At 45.3% G+C, this 23,286-nt stretch overlaps 1 protein-coding gene across 1 annotated transcript in view; it reads left to right on the forward strand.

Annotated features, from left to right (window-relative positions):
* Window positions 1–2,447: 2,447 nt before the first annotated feature.
* CPAMD8 (C3 and PZP like alpha-2-macroglobulin domain containing 8) overlaps window positions 2,448–23,286 on the forward strand; it is a 43,511-nt gene continuing 22,672 nt past the window's right edge. Inside the window, exons 1-26 of the mRNA XM_027902343.1 lie at window positions 2,448–2,521; window positions 4,601–4,752; window positions 5,928–5,950; window positions 6,852–7,017; window positions 7,150–7,202; window positions 7,685–7,702; window positions 8,296–8,350; window positions 8,454–8,567; window positions 8,846–8,930; window positions 9,203–9,311; window positions 9,750–9,977; window positions 10,104–10,274; window positions 10,635–10,763; window positions 12,462–12,651; window positions 13,833–14,005; window positions 14,106–14,255; window positions 14,367–14,528; window positions 15,690–15,832; window positions 16,784–16,846; window positions 18,571–18,802; window positions 19,378–19,531; window positions 20,049–20,191; window positions 20,625–20,676; window positions 21,376–21,674; window positions 22,075–22,300; window positions 22,830–23,006. Of these exons, the coding sequence (XP_027758144.1) occupies window positions 2,448–2,521; window positions 4,601–4,752; window positions 5,928–5,950; window positions 6,852–7,017; window positions 7,150–7,202; window positions 7,685–7,702; window positions 8,296–8,350; window positions 8,454–8,567; window positions 8,846–8,930; window positions 9,203–9,311; window positions 9,750–9,977; window positions 10,104–10,274; window positions 10,635–10,763; window positions 12,462–12,651; window positions 13,833–14,005; window positions 14,106–14,255; window positions 14,367–14,528; window positions 15,690–15,832; window positions 16,784–16,846; window positions 18,571–18,802; window positions 19,378–19,531; window positions 20,049–20,191; window positions 20,625–20,676; window positions 21,376–21,674; window positions 22,075–22,300; window positions 22,830–23,006 (3,541 nt within the window). The remainder of the gene's footprint in view (window positions 2,522–4,600; window positions 4,753–5,927; window positions 5,951–6,851; window positions 7,018–7,149; window positions 7,203–7,684; window positions 7,703–8,295; window positions 8,351–8,453; window positions 8,568–8,845; window positions 8,931–9,202; window positions 9,312–9,749; window positions 9,978–10,103; window positions 10,275–10,634; window positions 10,764–12,461; window positions 12,652–13,832; window positions 14,006–14,105; window positions 14,256–14,366; window positions 14,529–15,689; window positions 15,833–16,783; window positions 16,847–18,570; window positions 18,803–19,377; window positions 19,532–20,048; window positions 20,192–20,624; window positions 20,677–21,375; window positions 21,675–22,074; window positions 22,301–22,829; window positions 23,007–23,286) is intronic.

Below are 23,286 nucleotides of genomic sequence, written 5' to 3' on the forward strand. Positions count from 1 at the left end.
TTTTTTTTTTTTTTTTTTTTTTTTTTTTTTTTTTTTTTTTTTTTTTTTTTTTTTTTTTTTTTTTTTTTTTTTTTTTTTTTTTTTTTTTTTTTTTTTTTTTTTTTTTTTTTTTTTTTTTTTTTTTTTTTTTTTTTTTTTTTTTTTTTTTTTTTTTTTTTTTTTTTTCAGATGAAGCTGATTCCGGCCTTATTTACAGGATTGCACATACTTTCGTAATTGGAAGATGGTTTGCAGCCTTTGGAGGTTGTAATTGCCTGAGGTTTCTTGTACTCAGTAAATACCAAACAGAAATTCTTCAGTTCAGAAGAAATCTCACCTTAGAGGAAGTTAATGATCCCAAAGGGCTCTGTTCCACAGAAGGGGAATTTCCAGCTGTGCCTTTTGAAATGTAGAAATACACCTTTGTGTATCACCCTGAAGATGATGGAGCTCCATTTTCAAGCTGCACTTTGCTGCTTTCACCCATCCACTGCTGAATCCTGTTGCTTCTTCCCAGTCCTTACCCAGAGCTTTCTCAGAGATGAAATGTGGGTGACAGGATGGGTGCTTAATGTGGTGAAGCTGAAAAAGAGTTTGGATTTAGCAGACTTTGCTTTTTCTTTAGTTTGTCTAAAAAACCCCGAACAAACAAACAAAATCCAAACCTAAAACTTGCCCACTTTAATGTACTTTCTGGTAAGTTCCTTCTCACAGTGCCTGGTTTCCTCGGGAAGTGATCCCTGTGGTTCTAGAGTCTAATCTTGTCTAATTTGTCAAAATGTGTTCATTCTTTTTCTAGATTTGTTCTGCCTCTCCACAAAAATAAGACAGGGCTGGTTTAGATTAGATTTAAGTAGGAAAATTTAAAACTAGCAGTGTTATCCACTATTGAAAATAATCTGAATTTATCAAAAACCTACTGAGTTAATGATTTTATTTAAAGAGCAGACATATTAAAGTGACTGTAAGTTTCAAGTAAGATAAAAATTTAGGCACCATTTATTTATCTCCTGGTTAAGGACTGATCAGCCTCTGAGTCCTGCTGCTGAAGTTGTCAGGGAATCCTTGTTCCTTTTGATGACTTTGTGCTTTTAGGGAATGGATTGACTTACAGAAAATGTGGCAGCTAGGAATGACAGTGCAGAAATATGTGGCAGCTGAAATTATTTAAAGAGGGAGAAAAATAACAGCAGCTTTAGCAACTTGCTCTTTTTCTTCTCAGAAGCCAGAAGGAAGGGACTTTGGGAAACTCTTGAGCTGTGTTGGCTACAAATGTGTAGTTTTTTTTGCTCAATGAAATGCTGAGGTCCATACCTGTGATTTTGAGAAGAAATAAAAAACTGAGGATCAAATATTGGAGCCAACCTAGAAGAAAGGACTGAATTTTTTTTTTTCTGTTTTCCTGGTACTTCACCTTAAGCCAGATGTGTAGTATTTGGGGGGAAACATGTTGGGGGAAACAAACTGCCTACATTGAGGGTTTTCATTTATTGCTGGGGCAAGAATTCCTCTCTGTTGGAGCATGCCTGGGATCCTGGTGTGTGCCTGTGTTTTCCTCAACAAGGATTGCAGGAATGATTCCTCCAGATCATCCCTTGGTCACCTCTATGCAGCACTGAATCCATCACTGTGGTGACATTTCTCCCGTCCCCTCGCATCTCTGCTCTTGCTTTGGGTTTGCTTTGCCCCGGTTTGGGTGAGCTCTACCCTTGGGCTGCGACTCTTCAGGTTGGTGCAGGGAGAGCTCCCTCTCCTGTCCCCAGAGCCTGGAAACGCCGGCTTGGACAGAGGGATGGAGATGGAGAGACTCGGGCCTAGGGATGGAGGAGGATAAAAAAATCCTGTAAAAAAACCGGAGTAGCATCAGTGCTGGCGCTGGAGTTTGGGTTGGGGAGCAGTTCTTTGGTCGTGCTCAGTGAGTCCCTCGGCGTGCAGAGGCTCAGCCACCGGGAACGCACCGTGCCGGGTCACTGGATCTTGGGAACCTCGGCTTTGGCATCCGTGGCTCCTCAGGGGCTCGGGAGGAAGGCGGAGGAGCTCGGGCGGGTCTCCGGGGGCGCTTTGGGCTGGGGAGCGGAGGCGCCGATGCCGCAGCAGCCCCGGGGACGGTCGGGGACAGTCGGGGACAGGGCGCTGTCAGCGCTGCCGGAGGTGCGGGGCCGTGCGGGGCCGTGCGGGGCCGGGCTGGAGCGCACCTGGGGCCGTGCGGGGCGGGCCCCGCTGTCAGGAGCGGGCGGGGGAACGGCAGACAAAGAGCAAAGAGCCGGGGCCGAGCGGGCACCGGGGCCGGGAGGGGGCGGCCCGGGGGCGGGGACGCGGTGGGGGCGGCGGCCAGAGGCACCGGGGAGCCCAGCAGAGCCCAGCCGAGCCCGGGTGCGGGCGGCAGAGGCTCGGGCTGCTCTCAGCCACGAACAAAAGGCTCCCGGAGCTGCCCGTCCCCGAGCGGCACCCGCAGCACCCTCGGCACCATGTCCCGCTGCGGGCCCTGCGCGCTGCTCCTCGCCCTGGGCAGCCTGAGCGCTGCACAGCCCCGGGACCGGCAGTAAGTACCGGGAGCGGCTCGGGGACAGCATCCCCCGGCCGGGGCGGCGGGGAGAGAACCCTTCTGCTCGGGGGGGAGCTCCATCAGCCTCGCCACAAAGCCCGCGGAGCCTCTGGGAGGCTGCGGCACGTTTGTACTCGCCGGGGCAAAAGTGCGAGGCGAAGGGAAAGGGAGGGCGGGGGGGGAAAAAAAGAAAAGAAAAAAAAAAAAAAAGGAGGAGAAAGCTCCCTTGCAATACCTGCCTGTGCAGCTGCTGCGGCGAGCGGCTCGCAGAGCTTTTATCTGCGAGCAATTATTTAAGGAATCCGGGGTGTTGCGCTGGGGGTGATCGGAGGTAAATGCTGGGCGCTCCCGAGGAGCGTGTGAAGATCCTGCGGGGGAAGATTGGCCGGGGAGAAACTGCGGGCACTGTTCTCTGGCTTTGGGCTCCTTCTGCGTGTTTAGGTTAACGTTGAACCTACAGCTCGTTCCAGTGTGTTTAGGTTAATTTTGATTAAGGTTTGCTTTGTTCTTTATCCCTGGCTTGTTGTAGCCCGTCAGCATCGTGAATAGCTGCATTAACTGAGTGCCACGGAGAACTTATTTTCACTTACTTGCTAGAAAATATTTCACGTCCTGCCAAGTTTTGGTGTAACCTGACAGAGCTGTTTGTCGAATGTGCTTAAAGGATCCGTCCCGTCACTGTCAAGTTAACTCTTTGAGTGCCATGTTAAATATTGAATGTTCAAATGCCACTTAGGAAGTGATTTCAATATTTCTGTCAAGGGACTGGCACTTCAGAAAGAGCTGCAGAGATTCAGAACAATCTGAGTACATGTGCTTCACATATGGCACTGCAGAGCTGGGCTCATGTGACAGTTTAAATCCTATAATTTCATCCTGAATACAGCTGGTACTCCTTTCTCCCTCTGCAACGAGATCAGCTATCTCTTTCTGACCAAGAATTTGCAGGCTCAGTAGTAACTTTTTGTTGTTATTCATTACTGCTCTGATGAACTTTCAAACCTGGCAGCCAGAAGGTTTTGAATCTGCAAGTACCCCAACGCGATTTGACTCGAATGCCACGGAGTTCTGAACTTCCTTTGGGGGGTAATGGGATCTCCATGGCAATGAGGCCTGCTGAGAGAGAAACACGGGCTTGGAGTTTGATAAAAGATGACTTGGGGAGCTGTAAAACCCCATCATCCTCATCCCAAAGTGATAATTAATCATGAGCTAAAGCAACGTGGCTCGGGGGGGCTGTAGTAAGGGCATGGGCTGAGAAACTCTGCTGGAAGAGGCATCTTAGGAATTGCCTCGGGTTAAAAAAAAAAAGAAAAAAAATCCCTTTGGGTAGAAATAACCCCCAGAAAGGTGTGTCACGAAGAGAGTAGAAATGTGTAGCTTCCAGCCCAGTGCATTAAAGAGCTCAGAGCCTGTAATGCTTTTAGTTGACAAGTTCATGGCACAGTGCCATTCTCGGAGGAGTGGTGCAGATTCCATTCACAAACGCTGGGATTGCAGCATCTCTGGGAGGTCATCTGGGGTGGCTTTAAAACTCTGTTTGTGCCTGCTAAAATAACACCTTTTTTTTTTTTTTTTCTAGAGTTTTTAAACTTGCAGGGCATAATTGTTTAAATAAAAAAGCGAGAATTTGAGCCTAATCTTGTAATCAGATCGCAGTTTCTGGGCTGCTTCTGCATAAACTGGAAGTTCAGGTGTGTTATATAGGGGTGAGTCTGACACTGAGAAAGGGCTGAGTATCAAAATGAAAAATAATTAGGGGAAAAAAAAGTTACGAGTATCTAAACTGTTTCAAAACCAAACATTGGCTGCAAAACTCTACCAGAGGTTCAGGTACCTCCTTATTCCTTTGTGAACTTCAGATATTTTATGAGTAGCTGGTTGAATGTTTAGTTTGTTACATCTAATATATAATCAGCTCATTGTATCTTCAGTTTGAAGCATATAAATGAATGTATTTATTATATATGTGCCATAAACATCGATATCTTTTTTTTTTCCCACAGCCATTGAGGCAACAATGATAATGCTCTTATTGCTGAGTTTTGACTGATTTCCTCTAATTTTGCTCTTCAGGGGTTATTTGATTGCAGCCCCTTCTGTTTTCCGAGCTGGTGTGGAGGAAGCCATCAGTGTGACCATCTTCAACTCTGCCAAGGAGACAACAGTCCAGATCCAGCTGGTGGTCAAAGGAGAAACTGTGTCCCAGAGCCACGGAACAGTTGTGGGTAAGGCTCTGTCATTCTGCACTTGGGAACTGCTTCGTAAATTGGGAGCACGATGTCTCCTGACTGCTTCAGGTGATAATGGAACTGGAGCCAAACTAATATCTGATTAACTGGCTGCTGCACACCAGCTCAGCTGATTGTGTCAGTGTGGTTTTGATGATAACAAACGGGTCAATCATTTTGGAGCACCAAGACGTGCCCAGGTGTTGTCATTCCAAAGTTTTATAGTGAATATCTTTCCTTCTGAAGCCTGAATGTTTGTCACTGGAGAGCTATGTAAGGAATAAGGGAAGATTTTATTTTGAAGAAAAAACATAAAATCTGCATCATTATAATCATAATTTTTTGTCCCTTATTTAAAAATGAGTGCTGGGAATACAATCTCTCCATCTTCAGGTCTGAGTGTGGCTGAGAGAGGTGCAGTTGGATAAGTCATTAAAATCCAAGGCAGATACCTCCATCCTGTGAATAAAGACAGAGTGTTTTGATCACATCCCCCTTAATGCTGAGTGAATTTCCACTGGTGAAAGTGGAGTGCAGTAGCACTGTTGTACCCCTGCCAGGGGGGTGGGAGCTGCGTTGGGGACAAGGCAATCAGGCTCTTTAACCATCACATGTTTTAACCCTTCTGTGTGTTAAAATTGGGAGTTACATAAAAGCCATTTTCCTTTCTTGGAACAGACTGGCTCTGGTTTGATCCTCCCCTTGTCGCCTTTGCAACCGGCTGACAATTGCAAATTAATTCGAAGGGGGGTGATGCTTACACATGTGCACAGCACATGTTCCAGAGAACTCTTAGGTATGCCTGGATCCAGCAATCAAAATAGATCCTATCAGTGTTTGAGAATTGCTCAGGTCCCAAAAGAGGCCGTGTTCCTTTTTACCAGCAAAATACTTCTGTAAGCACAGGCTGCTCCGGGGTGAAACCTCAGCCTTGATGGAGAACTTTGCAGTTTTATCTTCGGCCAAAATTGTGAATAAATGTGGACTGAGTTTATGGTCCAACTTGCTCACCCTGCAGCTTGTTTTACAGAGCAGGAAAATGACTTCGGATGACGTCGTAACGAGGGTGTGTCAGGGAGCAGCTCTGGGGTTTGGGGTCTCTTTTGCTAAACTGCAAATATCTAAAATTTTAGTGCCTTGAGAATAACTCTCTCTCTCTCTCTCTATTTTAGATAAAGGAACAATTAAACTGAAGGTGAGTGTCAATTATTTTAAGATGTTTTTGATGAAAGTATGAGGGACTTCCCCTCAGCCACATCAGGCATCTCCCTCTGAGCAGCTGAGGCACAAACACACGTCACGTTCTGGTGCACACACTGAGGAGGAGACAACCTGCACAAGAGGGAGAGTGGAGAGTGAAAAGAGCAAAGCTGGACCCATCACAGCTCACCTGTCAGGCCCTTAAACCACTAAAGACAATCAGTGGCTCGTGAAGTGGCTCAACTGAAGTTCTGTGTTGGGGTTATTTGATAAGAGTGGCAGTACAGAATTTTGTGTAGGTGATTGGGGGGAGGGGGTTATGACTTCAAATGCAGGCAGAATTGAGCTGGACTGAAGAACAAGCCTTTCAGAGTGTTGGCTCTGTTAACCTAGGGCTCAATTTGGACTTTTCATCTTTGGGACTTAAACAGTGAATTGTGACCCTCTGCTGGAATTGTATTATCAGGTTTGGTTTTTTTTTTTTCCCTGTGTCATTTTTAATCTGCTGTAATTTTAAAAGTCTGAGGGACTGGTTGAAAATGTGCAAGCATGCACTTTTTGTTTTTTTATGCTGGTGGTTGGGTTTCATTCCTCTGTTGGTAGAGCTGGGTGGTCCATGTAACACTTTCTGTCGTGGAAGCTGCACACGCAGATCGCAGCTCAAATATCACTTTGCACGAGTGCTAAAGGACAGAAGAGAATTTCCTGCCATGACTTCGTCTCCTTTGAAGTTTCCACGTTGTAGAAGGTCTAGAGTGTTCTCCCCTTGCTCTTTCTCACTGACACGCTGCAGTGCAGCAGTGACTGCTCTTGCTCACTTCAGTGTCACTTGAATTCCCCTCTAAAGCCCAAAGGTTTTTTTCTGTGTCTCCCTCACCTCCTGCTCTGTTTTCCAGGTGCCCTCAGGGCTTCGTGGACAAGCCCACCTGAAAGTCTGGGGCAACAGGCACCTGGCAGGGGAAGGGTACATCTTCCACAACTACACCACGGTCACCATCGACAGCAAAGGCTCCTCAGTGTTCATCCAGACTGACAAACCTGTCTATAAACCCAAGCAGAAAGGTAAATTGGGGCAATTGGCCAGATTAGAGGTGATTTCCAGCACAGCTTTCTTCAAGGGTAGTTTCTAAGATGAACTGTCCTGCTCAGCCTCAGCTCTGGTGATTAATAAATGTCTTCTTTTCCTTTTCTTAGTGCTGATAAACCTCTTTATGGTGACTTCTGACCTGAGACCGATCAACGACAAGGTAAAGGGAACTTTTCTTTCACAGTGTAAAATATGCTGGAAGCCTTGGCAGCCTGTATTTGATTCAGATGCACATCTGTGCAGAAATCTCACTGGCTTTTTTAACCTGTTCAGTTCTATCCTGTGGTATCTTACTGTATTTGCAATTCAGATTTTTCACTTGGTCACATTCCTGTTGAGGGAGAACACAGGCTTTTGGAGAGCTGGAAAATAGGATGCAAATATGCCAGAGCACATAAAGAATTTTTCAGGCTTGTACCTTATTTAGGCAGTGCAGAGATATGCAAGGAATTACTTTTCCACTTAGATGTGTGGATGAAATGGGTGTTTCTCAGGCTGCTCTTGGCCTAGAAGAGATGTTTGAACCCTTGTCACTCTGTGTATCACACCTTGCTCGTGCCAGGTCAGCTGTTTATCCCAAAAAAGCAGAAAAGCAGCTTTGTTTCATAAAGTCCTTTGTTGTTTTTCTTTTCTTTCTTTCAGATTGAAGCTTATGTGGTGGTGAGTACCTGCCTGCCCATCTCCCACCTGTCCATTTTGGCCATTCCCAACCCATCCCAGGCAATTATCCCTCTCCCTGTGTCTTTAACTGATCTTTGTGTCTTGCTGGTTTGTTACCACTGACAAATATCCTGGTTCTGGACATGGGTCTCAGAAATCCATTCCCATTTTTCCACCTGGTTGTATTTACTGGGATTTGTAAGGATAACAGTCCCACTCAGCTCTGCCCTTCAGATCCACTCCCATCCTTCCTCTGCCTGGGCTGGAATAGCAGGGCCAACCTCATCTCTGCACCCAAACGTGTTGATAGTGGACAGCAGAAATCCATGGCAAGGAAAATAGGAATAGAAAGTGTTTCCAGAGGTCAGTTCATCCCATCCAAAAGAGGTGTCTTAGAACAGGTGGAAGATCTGCTGCTTGACAGCATTTGCTTGTGTGCACTGGTTACAGTGCTCTTCAATAATTTTAGAGAGAGCAAATACCCCCTGTAAATTATCTCCAGAACACAAATATTGGTTACATTTGGGCTGCTGGGGAAGTGTGTGTGATGCCCATTTTCCCTGGGATGTTCCTCCTTCCTAAACTTCCTGCAGGATCCTCGGGGGTCCCGGATGATCGAGTGGAACAACCTGAAGCCGTTCTGTTGTGGTGAGCTATGCAGGTTTCAGATTTTCCCCCCGAGCTGTGTTCAACAAGCCTTGGCCCTGCCTGAGCAGTGGCCCAGAGTTCACAACGTGGTTCCTTTCCCCAGGTATCGTCAACATGACTTTCCCCCTGTCCGATCAGCCGGTGTTCGGGGACTGGCTCATCTTCGCCGAGATGCAGGGACACACCTACAACAAATCTTTTGAGGTTCAGAAATACGGTGAGTCAGCTGGAACCTGGAAGAACAGAGCACTGTGAAACGTTTTCTGTTGAGGGAACACCTGAAATAATGCATTTAAAATGTCATCAGGAATAACCCTTTCGGCCTGGGGGACAGGTACAATGGTAAATGGGTGTTTTGATAAGATGGTCTTGGTTTGCTGCTCTTGTTGACTGATGGGCCACAAGAAGGATCTGGTCAGAGCTGTGTAGGCTTTCTTCATAACCTGGGCAATGAGTTCTTGCAAAGATCCTGCTGTATTTTTTTTTTCCCTGCAGTGTTACCAAAGTTTGAGCTGCTCATCGACCCCCCTCGCTACATTCGGGACCTCTCGCTGTGTGAGAAAGGAACTGTCCATGCCAGGTAGGAAAATGTCCCACATCGAATTTCATTACTCTGGATTGTAGTGCAGCCACTGGAGATTGGATCCCACCTGCTGCTGAATTTTCAGATTATTTCTTGTCATCATTATCAGCTTTCTCATTTAAGAGCCTCCCTAGAATGTTAAAAATAAGCTGGAAAACTGTGCTATTTTTTCCTGTTTTCTAGATGTGCAGGTAACATGTTATTGCCTTGATGTAAGCAGGAAAAAAGAACCTATCTGGAAGTTGTTACGTATCTTCTTTCCATTTCAGATACACATTTGGGAAACCAGTGACAGGGAAGTTAATTGTCAACATGACTATAAATGGTGTGGGGTACTACAGGCATGAAGTGGGACACCCTGTCCTCAAGACCACCCAGGTGAGGAAGAACGCTGACTCCCCTGTGATCTGTGGTCCTGTTTTGTTACTGGTGGGAGAGCAGAAATTGAAGAATAAAATGGGATAATTAGGACCAGCATTATAAAAAAATATTACTTATTTTTGCATGGTCTGTTTATGATTCGGGGGGATGGAAATTTATTGGCATAGTGTTAATCTGGTTTTAGAGCATATTGGGCTGAGGAGAACAAGAGACTGAGGGGCTGTGACAGAGCTAGTCCAAACCAGGGATAAGGAGGAAAATGAAGCTTTCTTGCTTTCTTCCTTCATCCACTCCCCAATTAACTCCCTCCACTCCCAATCCTTTAAAAATCCTGCTGCAAACTCCTCTCTAGTGCCTGTGATTCAGACATGGCTCATAGACCCTCTCTGGACATGAATGCAAACCTGCATTTCTCTTCCCCAACACGACCTGCAGATTGATGGCTCGGCTGCTTTCGACGTGTGCGTCAAGGACATGATGCCAGCCGATGTCCCAGAGCATTTCCGAGGCACTGTCAACATCTGGGCCACCCTGATTAGCTCTGATGGCAGCAAACAGGTCACATTCGATGACTCGACACCTGTCCAGAAGCAGCTGATTGATATCAAGTACTCCAAGGACACCAGAAAGCAGTTCAAACCTGGGCTGCCCTACAAAGGGAAGGTAAGATTAAAATAAAGCCACCACGAGGATGTCCTGGCTTGATCCCAGGATGTCACACCGTGATCTCTGGTGTGTTTTTCCCACCTGGCATTGACTGGAATTGCTGGTCACATTCTATAAATGTAGGTGGAAGTCACTTACCCCGATGGAAGCCCAGCTGATGGGGTCACCATCCGAATCAAAGCTGAGCTCACCCCCAAGGACAACGTTTACACCAGTGAACTGGTGTCAAGGAATGGCCTGGTGGAGTTTGAAATCCCCTCCATCCCCACAGCTGCCCAGTATGTCTGGCTGGAGGTGAGTAAAAGCTCTTTATGGGATTAAGGGGCTTTAATGTAACTAATCTTGTCAAACCTGCACTTTAGAAACCGGTGCTACAAACAGCAAATCGGTGCCTTTTTAGCTTCAGCTTCTGGATTTCAACCCAGCAAACACTTGCTTTGTTTCCTGCTGCCAATAGAACTGATGCTGAGAAAGCACCACGAAAAGATTCTTCTCCAAATACAGCTTAACATGGCAGCAAGGGGCTGATATTTGGGGAGTAATGTTGCTGTTTGAAGATGAGAAGAGATGAGAAGAGCACAGAGCAGGATTTCTATGCATAACATTCAGGTGTAACTTTGGTTGCTTTTTTTTTTTTTTTTTTTTTTTTTTAAGACCAAAGTGACAGGAATTGATGGGAAACCCTCAGGGGATCAATATCTGCCCAACTACTTGTCCATCAGCAGCTGGTACTCGCCCAGCAAGTGCCACATCCAGCTCCAGGCACCAGACAAACCTTTCCAGGTATGTTGGCTTCGTGTTCCCCCAGGGCAACAATTCTTGGCTGAAAGTTCTTTGTTCTGATGAAACATTTCTGGGTGTTTCTGGGATCCTGAACTGGTTTTGTTTCCACTCCAAAGGGAGGAAACTTCAAGGAGCTTCACTTCAGCCACCAAAGAATTGTCCAGGTTGGGTCACAGCCAGTGCTGAGCAAAGCACCTTTGATACTCTGGGCAGCACCTCCTTCTGCTTTGGGTTGTGGAGATCACTGGAATTTGTGTTATTGGGGTGGCTTCATTACTAAAGATCAAAATTAAAGCTGTGCAGTCTCACTAGAACTTCCAGTTGCCTTGTCTTTTGTAGGTTTGGCAGGAACCTCTCTAGAATTATAATCCTGCCCTGCAAAAGTTGTCATTTCTCTCATAAAGGTCTGATTTAATCATGATTCCTGTTGCATTTTGTTTTCTGGGAGTTGTTTGGGGTTTCTTCTTACCCAGGGAGGTGTTCTGAGGGTCTGCATATTGCTTTGTGGGGGAAAAGAAGTGGGTTTTGGTAATACATAAACCTAAATTCCTGTTATCAACAGGTCTGTCAGGTTGGTTTCAGATTCTTTGTGTCCAAACAAGAGCTTTTTTTTTTTTTTTTTTTTTTAATCGTTGAATTTCATGGAAGTTTAATGGCTAATTAATCTTTTACAAGTTTCCTGAGGTATGGAAAGGGGATTATACACTGCTAATCTGAACACATTGTTCTTATTATAACCTGATTAGAACTAATTCTACTGTGGGAAAGCTGGGAGTTGGATGACCAGCTGATGTGGGAACTGTTTCCCTGCACTGCCAGCTCTGACTGGGTGTTCCAATTAGCTACATTCATTTTTTAATGAATTGTTTCATCATTTGCACTGGGGGAATTCTTAATACTTCAAATATTTCATGTCACGAGGCACTCCTTGGACTCTGTGGCATTCCCACTGGATTTAACCATCAGCAACTCCTCAGAGTCAAGTTCTGCCCTTTTGGTTTGCACTGTGGGGACATTCTGGAAGGAGAACATTTAATGCTGGAGAAAGTGAGGTTTTCCCAAAGATTTCCTTAGGATTTAACATCCAGTTTTCGTTGGGAACTTTCTTCTCATTTATTTGCGTGTTTGACACCTCCCTGAGTGCCAGACTTAGGAGTTATTATCGGGACTTGTGTAATTGGAGAGCATTTTCCCCTCAGATCTGTTCCCAGTAATTTCATGCCACGCTGGTCGTGTTTGAGTTCGTGTTTGCCACATGAATGCAATCCCTGGGTATAATCACAGCTGAACTGCAAAGACTGTCCAACACACATCTCTTCCCACCCCCAACCCATCTCTTTCTTTCATTTTTTGGGCTGGGCCGCTAAAGGGGTGTCTAAAATTCAACCAATTCTGACAGCTGCTCTGCGCCAAAAGGCTTAACTTCCAGGATTCCAGAGATTCCTTTATTGTTTCATTAATGCAGACAGCCCCCAGCTCATTCTCCTGTAGATTTGCAGGGAGGGGAGAGCTGAACACTGGCCCCTTTTTATTGTGAGGAAAGCCCAGGACAGCAGTGCTGATGTAACACAACTTCTCAACGCTTATGTTTGTCACACCTCCCGTGGCCTGAAACCCAGGGGGGGCTTCTGTGCTTTAGGAATCAAAAGTGTGAGTTTCAACACACCAGATCTCTTGGTTTTCTGCCTCTGGCTGCAGGTGGGAGAGGAGGCTTGGATTGCAGTGAAGTCCACGTGCCCCTGCAACTTCACCCTGCATTACGAGGTGGCGGCGAGAGGCAACATCGTCCTCTCGGGACTCCAGCCCAGCAACGTCACCCAGCAGAGGAGCAAAAGAGCCACCTCCCCCTCTGAGAAGAATACTGGCATCACACACTTCCCAGGGACAGGTAGCTAGTGGCAGAAATACAATCCTCTCCTGTTTTCAGGGGGGGGGAAAAGCTCGCCTTTCCACCAGCCTAAGTATCTGCTTTGTTTGAATTGGATGCTCCTCAAAGAGCGGAGAATCATTTTGGGCAAGAAAAATAGTGATGCCTAGAAAAGAATTCCCTGAGGGGTAACTCTTGGAGAGTTTTCTCTAATCTTTCTGCAGTCTTTCTGTGTTAAGAAAACTGATCTTTGCTTGGCTTGGGGCTCAGCAGTGTCAGGGAAGTGTATGATGGGACGGGGGAAGTTTGAGCTGATGAAGCTTGAACTGAGAAGAGGACATTAGATGGACTAGAAGTGGACGAGGCTAAAGGAGGAGATCAGGCAGTCCACTCAGGGAAGGAAAATGAAGTGTGGACTCCTAGTTTGTCCAAGGAATAACAGAAAAATGCAAATCTGGTGAGTTTAGGGACCAGGGGGATAAAGATTGGGAAGATGCATGTAACAGCTGCCAAAGAGCATGCCTGTCCTGGTAACCTGTCTGCAGCACCAACCAGTTTGGGAGTCAGGCAAAGAGTAAAACAAGTACCCCACCCAGCTTTTGGGAATCAGAGGCTTGAGAATTTGGAATGACTTTCTGCACTGAAGGTTTGTTCTGAGCTGTTGCCTTTACAGCCTGACTAAAGGCATTGTGGTTGCTCTGTCTGTAGAATTGTTCCACGGCAGGTTGGATGGGACTTTGGGCAACCTGATCCTGTGGAAGATGCCCTTGTCCACAGCAGGGGGCTGGAACTAGATCATCCCTAAAGGTTCCTCCTAACCCAAACCATTGGGTGACTCCTCTATAAACTGCCTAATCTTTTTCAAATTCATTTATGTCTTTTCTCTCAGTTGAGTTTTTGCAGCAGTATATCCCCCTTTTTGGTTTGTTTTTAACGGCTTGATAACTTAACTGTGTATTTCCTTGATTTTTATGCCTGGAAAAATCCACCTTCTCCATGCTGCTCATTATGTTAAGGGCGCTAATTGCCCACCAGCTTTCACAACAAAGGGAAAGAGGGAAAGGATTAAATTGAAGAAAAACAGGTGCAACAGGGAAGAACGCACTTGGGTGGAGAGTTTTGTGCCTCCCAGCATTAGGGTGGGGAGGGAAGAGGAGAGATTTTGGTAAATAAGACTGTCTTTTCCCCCATTTCTGTTCCAGCACCCCCCAGCACTCCTGCAGCAGAGGTTGAGGTGTGTGTGACGTTCCTGAAGTTCTCGGTCCTTCACTCCATGGCTCCCTCAGGCCATCTCCTGGTGTACTACGTGAGGGAGAACGGGGAGGGGGTGACAGACAGCCTGCAGTTCACTGTCAACTCCTCCTTTGAGAACCAGGTAGGGGCTCTGGAGCCGGGGGGGGAGGCAGGGATGACGTTCTGTCCCCCCCCTGCAGTTTAACCCGCCGGCATCACCGCGGTTCCACCTTCGCTCCCAGGTCGCTGTGACGCTCTCGGCAAACGAGACCAGACCCGGGGACGTCGTCAACATCAAGGTCAGAGCTGCCAAATCCAGCTGTGTCTGCATTGCCACCGTGGACAAGAGCGTGTACCTGCTGAAGACGGGCTTCCAGCTGACAGCCAGCCAGGTAGGAGGAGCTCAGGGCGCTGACACCTTTCCCTCGGCACCGTGAGATCCACACCCACCTCCTGCCCCTCTTTGCACCCAAACACAGCAGCCTCTCGCCCTTCCCCTGCAGGTCTTCCAGGAGCTGGCAGAGTACGACGTTTCTGACGCTTTTGGGGCTCCCAAGGAAGACGGGCACTTCTGGTGGCCGGGCATGTCCTCCCGGCGGCGCCGCCGCTCCTCCGTCTTCCCCTGGCACTGGGACATCACCAAGGACGCTCGCTTCGCCTTCACAGTAGGAGCCATCAGCCTCCCTTCTCCAGGGAGTTCTTTTGCTTTCGTGGTTGCAGGGATGATTTGTCAGCTGGAAAGTCAGTTTTGAGACCGTTGATTTGGGCCAGGCTTGATGGGAGGGCCAGTTACCCTGTTGGGGGAAGGAGTTCGTGGTGATGCTCTGGAGAATTAGAGGGACCAGAAGGTTCCTCCAGCCATGGATGAGCTGGCAGGTCTCTTCTGCAGGGAAGGAAGGTGGAATGTGAGTGTTTCCTTGTAGCCTTTTCCCTTTTGGGCTATCCTTTGGAAATCACATTTCTTACCTGCCCGAGCTCTGCCAGCTTCTGTGGCATCTGCATGAAAGACCAGGAATGTTTCCTTTGTATCCTCAATCAAGTTACTGCTTAAATGCCACATATTTCAGCAGTTATGTTTGCTTGGTGCCTTTCTATAGTTAAACCTGGCCAGATTTTAAATATCTTATTTCTTTGATCTGTGCTGTGTATTTGCATGAACTTTCAAGTTGAGCATTTCAAACAAGTTGGGTTTTTTTGGTGTTTTTTTTTTTTTCATTGCTTTGGATACAAACAGTGCAATCCTTCAAGCTGAGAACAGTCACCTGTGGGGTTTAAGACATGCTAATACAGACTGGCCTAGAGAACCAGTGTCACAGGTCTAATGGTTGATGTTCTTCCCCTTTTTAATCCACAAAACTGCTGCTAATAATGATCCTTGCTTCCTACAGCTCTTTTCTCTCTCCTCATTCTTTGTCCTTCCTGGCATTTTTAGCTAAATTGTTTTCTTATGTTGCCTTAAAGCCCAAAGGCTTTCACATATTAGGAAGGGTAAAAAGCTGTAATGTTGCATTCTAGGGGAAAAAAATCTGCGTAGCGATTTCTGCCTGGCAGTCACACATGCCCAGTAATGTTAAATAATGATTTAAATGCATTTACCAAGCAGACAAGAGCTTTCTCATAAAACCTCTGCCACTGTGTCTTCATTTTTATAGGGAATTTAAAAAAAATTTTTATTTCAATTGAGATTTACCCCATAAATGTTGCGACAGCACCGAGGAATTCTATTTTTAAAAAGTTTTTTCTCGCCACACATTTAATTCCCTTCATTTATTTTTTTTTTCTTCCTTGCTGGTTTTTGTTTCGTGGTCTTCGTTCGCACGTTCCAGGAAACCGGTTTGGTGGTGATGACTGACATAGTCAGCCTGAACCACAGGCAGAACGGGGGAATGTACACAGATGAGGCTGTGCCAGCCTTCCAGCCACACACTGGGACCTTGGTGGCCACAATGCACTCGAAAATAACACCAAGGTAACATTTATTTTTTTTTTTATAAATGTATATTGTCCATTTACTCTGAGCTGTTGGGTTTTTCCCACCTCCCTACTCCCAGGTTTAAAGGGATGTCTTGAGAGACTGAACAAAACTTCCAGCTGCCGTTACTTTGTTAAATTGAGTTCAATTCTGGAAAAACGTAGAGACATATCCTTCAAAATGAAGATATAAATATGATATGATTTGATAAGATACGATAGGAATCACTCAGCACTCTTTCACATGTGAGTTTTCTGAGAATTAGTTGCTGCTTCTCGACATTTGCAAGCCAGAGCTGGTTTCACAGAGTCAATTGTTTGTTGTTTTGGCCATTCAGCTGGTGGTCAAAACGAGGGGCTGCAGGAAGAATAAACCCTGAGGTGCAGGAAGAATAAACCCTGAGGTGCAGTGAGCAACAGTCTGGGAGCTTCCCTTAAGCAGAGCCAGGGGGTTAATTAACAAAAAGATAACGAAGCATCACAGGTGTAGGAAAAGTGACTAAATTATTAAAATATTGGAGGTCAAGACAAGTCCAAGAGAAGAAAGGGAGAGGAATATAAAGCAGTGATTGTAGTAACTGCTGTTGGTTAGACCATATCATGTCCTGGGGAAGTCCCAGGCTCAGTTTGCCTTTGACTTCCTTTGCTGAAGGAATTTGGGTCATAAAATCAGACACTCTTTAAAACTAGCAGAAATAATATAATCTGATTTGTACTGGCTTTTTTTTTTTACATTCTTATTTATGTCTGCAGAGTGTGTGTGTGCACAGTGGGGTTTCTGAGGGCACCATGTAATTTGTGTTACGAGTGATCAGCCAGTGAATGGGTCTGTAGTGAGCCAGAGTTTTGGTGATGGGAGCTGCAGTCAGGTGATAACTCTCTGATTTATCACTTAAAACTGTCTTAATAATAGAATTCATTCACAAGGACTTCCTTCTTGTTCTAGCAGGGCAGAGAAGAGAAAGAGAACCTTCTTTCCTGAAACGTGGATTTGGCATTGCCTCAACATCAGGTACTGACTGGGAATTCTCTTGATTATATCCAGTGGGGTTTGTCCTGTTCAGCTACAAAAAACAAAGCTCTGTAAAACCTATTGGAGTTCCACTGGTATTTTCTGGTATTTTTATGTTGCTTTTCTTCATTACCACTTTGATCAACACGTCATCTGGTCTTGAAGTGCGTTCACCTCCTCCAAGTGGAACCTGCCAGTTGTGACCACACTGATTATCTCATTGATTGCTTTTCAAATTCCTTCTTTCTCTGTCACCTGTTGCCAAAGCATCTCCCCCAAACCTTAACTTGCTGCCTCACAAATTCTGGTTTCCTCTGGGTGCAGCTGGAGATAAGAAAACGAAGAAATAGGTAACTAATCTCTCCCACAACAGCACCTCTGGGATAATTTGAAGCAATTATTAAAAGGCCTTTCCAGGTTTGCAAGTAAACTTCCTTCTCAAGAAATGCTTGCAAATTAAATTTGACAGGAACTTGGAGCAAGTGTATTCAAATCTGCTCAATTGAGCATGAAATATGCTTTGTAGAAATACACAAAGAATTCCAGAAGTGCCTGTTTTGGGCCTCAGCAAGCTGGGGCAGTTAATTATAAGTGGGGGAGAGTGTGGAATAAAAAGTTGCAGATTGCATTTTCTCCACTTCATTTCATTAGAAACAACCGAGTTGACCATTCCTTCATTTCCACTCTCTTGAACAGGAAGAATTTTTATTTATTTATTTTTTTTTATTTCTACCATTTATAATTATAAAATACAATCCTTAAAAAAAAAAAAAAAAAAAAGGAACAAAAGCCTAATGTCAACTTCCCAAACCAATTCTAAAAATTCCTAGAGCCTGGCTTGGAGGGTCTAATGGCTGGAAATGAGTGTGTACTTTGGCCCCCCGCCCAGAAGAGTAAGTGCCCTCATGTGTGAAAATAATGTTAATGCTGCTTATGGGCTGAAATCCCGGTGGAAAGAACATCAGCTGCAACAAATTGTCCGGTTAAACAGACTGGAATGCTGCCAGTCCTGGAGCCAGGACACCCTTCTGCTTATTCTTCAGGGCTGGGGATTACTGCAGGTACCAGCTGCATAATCCCAGTCAGGATGAGGGCTTCAGTGTTAAGGAGTTGGTCTGCTTAAAAAAAGTTAAAATAACTTTAATTTTTCTCATTTGACCTTCTATTCAAGCAGAGTCTGCAGTGTGGAAATGGACACAGGGGCAACAAAAAATACCTTTATTTCACTAGCTGATATTAGTGCTGATATAATTAAATAAATTATTGTTGAACTTTTTTTTTTGTTCTTGTTGGGTTGTTTGTTTTGGTTTGGGCTTTTGTTTCTGTTTTGGTTTATTTTTGGTTGGTTGGTTGGTTGGTTGGTTTGGAATTTTGGTTGTTTTTTAGTTTTGTTTGTGGTGTGGGTTTTTGGTTTTTTTTTTTGCCCCTAAGAAAAGTCACTTTATAATGAGGCTGCAAATGAAGTTTTTAATCCCATACAAATTTGTATGTTTAGACTGTTTTGCAGAACTAACCACTTGCTGTTCATTCTCATTATAAACATTTCCAGGTCTCACCTGATAGAAAACATTGAGCCTTTAATAAGCTGCTGTTCAAAGCAGCCACTGATGCTCTCTTATAAATTCAGACGTGGAGGGAACTCCCCCAAAACGTGCACTTGAATTAAGCGCTTTGGGATGAGGTTGATCAGCTGACCCCAAGTTATTCCCTGTTCCTTTGGGCAGTGACACCTCGGGAGAAGCCCAGCTGAAGGTGGAAGTGCCCGACTCCATCACCACCTGGATCACCGAGGCCGTGGCTCTGTCTGAGGAGAAGGGGTTGGGCATTGCCAGGCAGACAGAGCTGAAGACCTTCAAGCCTTTCTTCATCGACTTCACCCTGCCCTACCACGTCATCCGTGGGGAGCAGACCAAGATCCCCCTCACTGTCTACAACTACCTGGCTGTGTGTGTGGAGGTAACAACCCCCTCAGCTCAGGTTCATTATCAGAACATCCCAGTGATCCACAAGTTAGGGTAGATGAGGGACCAGCCTCATGGAGGGGGTAAGCTCAGTACAGGGGCCTTGAAAAGGTAAATATCGCTTTTCAGCACAAATAAGAGTCATTGTTTTGTCTGCTTTCAGCTCGAAACACATCGTGCAGTGGTCTGGAGGGTCTTGTAGCACTTCAGAAATACAAATAGTGAAAAGTATAGGGGAAAAAAATAGAGAGAAGGAAATTAGGGAGCTCCTTGTGGATCACAGAAATTCCTTCTGAGCTGCCAGAAGGAGTGGGGTTTTATTTATTTGTTCGTTTTTCAAGAAATCCTGTCTCCAACTCATTATCTCCCTACCCTCAGTAGCATCTCCTGGAAATATCCGCAGAATTGCTGAGCTGAAAGTGCTGCTCTCAGCCAAGCACATGCCCAGAAAGCTGCAAGAACAAACAAATCCCTGTGCTGTGATTTTTCGTGAAGCGTTTCGTGGCTCGCAGGATTTTTACGAGCGGCTTTGCAGCTCCAAGTCTGCAATAAATCCCGACCTTTTCACAGGTCCACGTGAAGATTTCTGTCCCAAAAGGCATCAAGTTTGTTGGGCACCCCGGGAAGCACCACCTGACCAGAAAGAAATGCGTTGCCCCCGGGGAAGCCAAACCCACCTCCATCGTTCTCTCCTTCAACGAGCTGGGACTGAGCAACATCACGGGTAGGACAGGACTAAAACCAGCTTGTGGCTTGAAGGAGCTTTACAAGTGTTTCTTTTTACTCCTCTTTCAGCAGAAAATTCTTATTGCTCCACCTGCAATGCGCAGGAGGGCCTGTTACAAAGATCAGGAGGTTCCCTGGTTATCAGTTTTCCTGGTGTGATATTTGCTTTGGTGAGGTTGGACCTGTTAAGATTTCCCCAGAGGGATCAGTGGGAATTTTTAAACAAGAGAGCAACGACAGATTTTGTACATCTTTCAACAGATAATCCCAGTGAAAATTGGCCAGCACTGAAAACAAGAGAAGAGTTTCTCTGCTGTCCCATGGCTGTGCAAATCTTGCCTGGTTTTAGATGTGATCACTCAAATATGGCATAGGGGGTAATAGGAGAGAGCTGTGATTCCAAAACACTTGATGTACTGTTAATTAGCTGGATCTAATGAGTTCAGATCTTCTCTTAAGCTCCTGGACATCTTCCTGTTTCAAAACACTCGCTGCTTTTCCCTTTTATTTCTCAGCAAAAGCTTTTGCTTATGGTGGGACTAATTGCTGTCAGGAGGGGATGCAGAGCTTGAAGAACGGCAAACACTCCGAGGACACTTTCCTGGACAAAAGAACCCCAGTGGGAGTGGATTATGTTCGTAGCAGTGTGATTATTGAGGTAAGAAAACAGGAATCTGTAATAATTCAGGTAAAAATGGGGCGAATCGCGACAGTTTTTAGGTGACCAAACATGGTTTATCAGAATCCTCAAGTTGACTCATGGTTTGTTTGCATGATTGGAAATGATTTAGTGATGCTTGTACAGAAAGAGCCCAAGTGGTTCTGAGTTTAGCTGGTGGACCTTCAATACTGTTCAGGAGAAAAAGGAATGGAGATTTTATTGGTTGAACTTACCCTGTTAATCTAAAATACGCTGTGCTGGGAGGTCTCTGCTGGTGGCTGGCACACGGTGTCATCTCCTTTCTGCGAAGAACACAAACAACTGCCCAGCAGCAGAACACAATTTCAGTCTTTTCCAAAGTCAAACTGAGATCTGTTCCTGCTCATCCAAGCCCTGTGGGTTCATGTGTGGATTTTCTGTCTTTCTGCAGCCAGAGGGACTCTCCAGAGAATACACCTACAGTGTGTTCTTCTGCCCAAATGGTAAGTTCATGATTTGAATGAGAGATTCAGTTTGTTTGATTCAGTTTTAAAGGGAAACATTTGGCTTCATCTCCTTAAGAAATAGTAAAAAAAAAAAAAAAAAAAAGAAAGAATAAATCTTTGTTTGCATTTCTCTGTGATTGATGAGTTAGAGTGGGGAGGAGGAATTTCTGAATAAAGAGTCTTTCTGACCTGGCTGGCTAATTATGAATTTGCTCTAACTGCCCAAGTGATTTCTGGAAATGGCCATTAAATTCCTTTACTTTATGAAACAGTTTGAGTATTCAGCACTGTGGACAGAAGCTGGGACTGTACTATATTTTCAGCTGGTGTTTTAAAATTCAGTTCTGGAATCAGTATGTCCTTTCTGCCAGAGATTTGGATAGCTCAGGGCTGGCCCCAGTAGCTAAACAGAGATGCTTTTGACCACTAGATTTGAGCTGAAAAATCACTTTGCAGACTTCATGAGGAATTCAGCTGAGCAGTCTGAAGTATCTTCTCTATTGGAAAGATGTAAAAATAAAAGATGAGAAGAAACATCCACATTTACTTTCATAGTGTGTTTTAAGATAAGCTGGAAAAAAAGCACGACTTAGGGAAGGTGTGTTCGTTTAAATTCAGTGATCAGCAGTGGGGTTATTTTTGAGGTCTGTAAGCTCAGCTCTGATTCTGACCACATTCCACCCTTTCCCTGGCTAGAGAAAATCCACATCTCCACACCTAACAAATATGAGTACCAGTACATGCAGAAACCTGCCCAGATGAGCCACTTTGACGTTGCTGTGAAGGCCCACAATGACGCTCACCTGGCCTTGTCCTCGGGGCCCCACGACATGGCAGAGATGACGGAGATTGTTATCGGGGGGCATCAAAACAGCAAAACTTGGATTTCCACGAGCAAAATGGGCGAGCCGGTGGCCAGCAGGGACACACCTGGGATCCTCTCCTGGGATGAGTTCCGCAGCTTCTGGATCAGCTGGAAAAATGGAATCATCCAGGTACTGGATCCTCCTCTGTGAGGGTCTCAGAGTCTCTTTGTAAACAGAGCACACAAATAGCAGGTTTTCCTTAGGCTGGTGGAAAAGGTTAAAGCTTCTCTCCTGCTGTCTTTCCTGCTTTAATTCTTGCTCCAGGCTGCTTTAATTAAAACAAATCTGCTTTTCCACGGTGTGTCCTCAGGACCTCAATCTTCAATACTTCCAGTCCTAGAAGGTCAAGCACGTGGGGTTCTCGTTAAACCTCCTTGGCCTGTTTTTTGGGTGGGAAAGAGGAAGGAGTTGATCCACCTGCAGTGTTCTCTGATGCCCATCCCAGCTGGGGGGGGTCCAAGCACCACGTGGCAGGGTGGCTGCTGATGTGGGGGCTCCGGGAACCACCTGCTTCTCTGTCCCCTTTCAGGTTGGCCACGGTACTCGGGTGCTAAATGAGTCAATTATTGTGGAGTGGACAGTCCCCAAACGGCTCGAGGTGAAGTACATTGGCTTTTCCACAGGCTGGGGGTCAATGGGAGAGTTTAAAATTTGGAGGAAAGAAGAGACTGATGAGAATCACAATGAAGCATTTACTCTTGGAGTTCCCCACAACATAATTCCAGGATCAGAAAGAGCTACGGCTTCAATCATAGGTATCCATTCTGAGGAGGTGTCACTGGGTATCAAATGTGAAGAGATACTCCAGCTGTTACTTAATTCTGATCAGTATTTGAGTGATGCACACCTGATAAGATAGTCATAGGCATTTACAAAGGTTTATGCTGCTTAATTCTGGGACAAGCGATTGGTTTGGGGGTTTTTGGTCACTTTTTTGAACCCTGTCTGAGTTGACAGTGATTTAAAGTGGATGCTGAGGGCTTTGCAGAGGCACTGTCTGTTGAGCTCACAGTATTTATTTCACAATCATCATAATCACACAATGCTGTGTTCTAAACTCACCTTAAATTGGGAAGTGATGGACAATTCAGCTCTGAAACGTGGGATTTCTTTAATCATAGCCCTTCAATCTCCTGTTGGATTTACCACCTGAAGGACTTCCCACTCGTGACACAGCTTATTTAAGCAGGAGATCTCGGTGTAGTCAGGTGGGCTTTAATCCTAAGACACCAAAAGCCAAGCCTAAGTGCCTGATAATGAACAGATCACCCCTTTCTCAAACAGGAGATGTGATGGGTCCTACACTGAACAACCTGGACAACCTGCTGCGCTTGCCCTTTGGCTGTGGGGAGCAGAACATGATCCACTTTGCTCCCAACGTTTTTGTCCTGAAGTACCTGCAGAAAACCAAACAGCTCAGTCAGGAGGTGGAGATCGAAGCCACTGATTACCTTGTGCAAGGTAACGGGTTCCATTCACAATTTACAGAGGGAGAAAAGCTGGAAGGGAGTTTTATTTGTGTCACGTTGTGCTTTCTAATCCAGAGCAGCCCAAGAGATGAGGATTTATCGTTTCTAGTAGGATAATCTCACAGATGAACAGATTTTGATGGCAAGACGTTTCCCCTCGATACATAACCTGTGTTTCCCTTCAATAACTCTTAGTTTGGATGTTTATTGATTTATCTTTTTTATTTATTTATTTTTTTCCCTTAGATAGCTGATTTCTATGTTTAAACATG

Source organism: Empidonax traillii, unplaced genomic scaffold (genome assembly GCF_003031625.1).
Source record: "Empidonax traillii isolate 1590-97213 ecotype Southwest subspecies unplaced genomic scaffold, ASM303162v1 scaffold863:size338993, whole genome shotgun sequence".
In the NCBI taxonomy this organism is placed as follows: domain Eukaryota; kingdom Metazoa; phylum Chordata; class Aves; order Passeriformes; family Tyrannidae; genus Empidonax; species Empidonax traillii.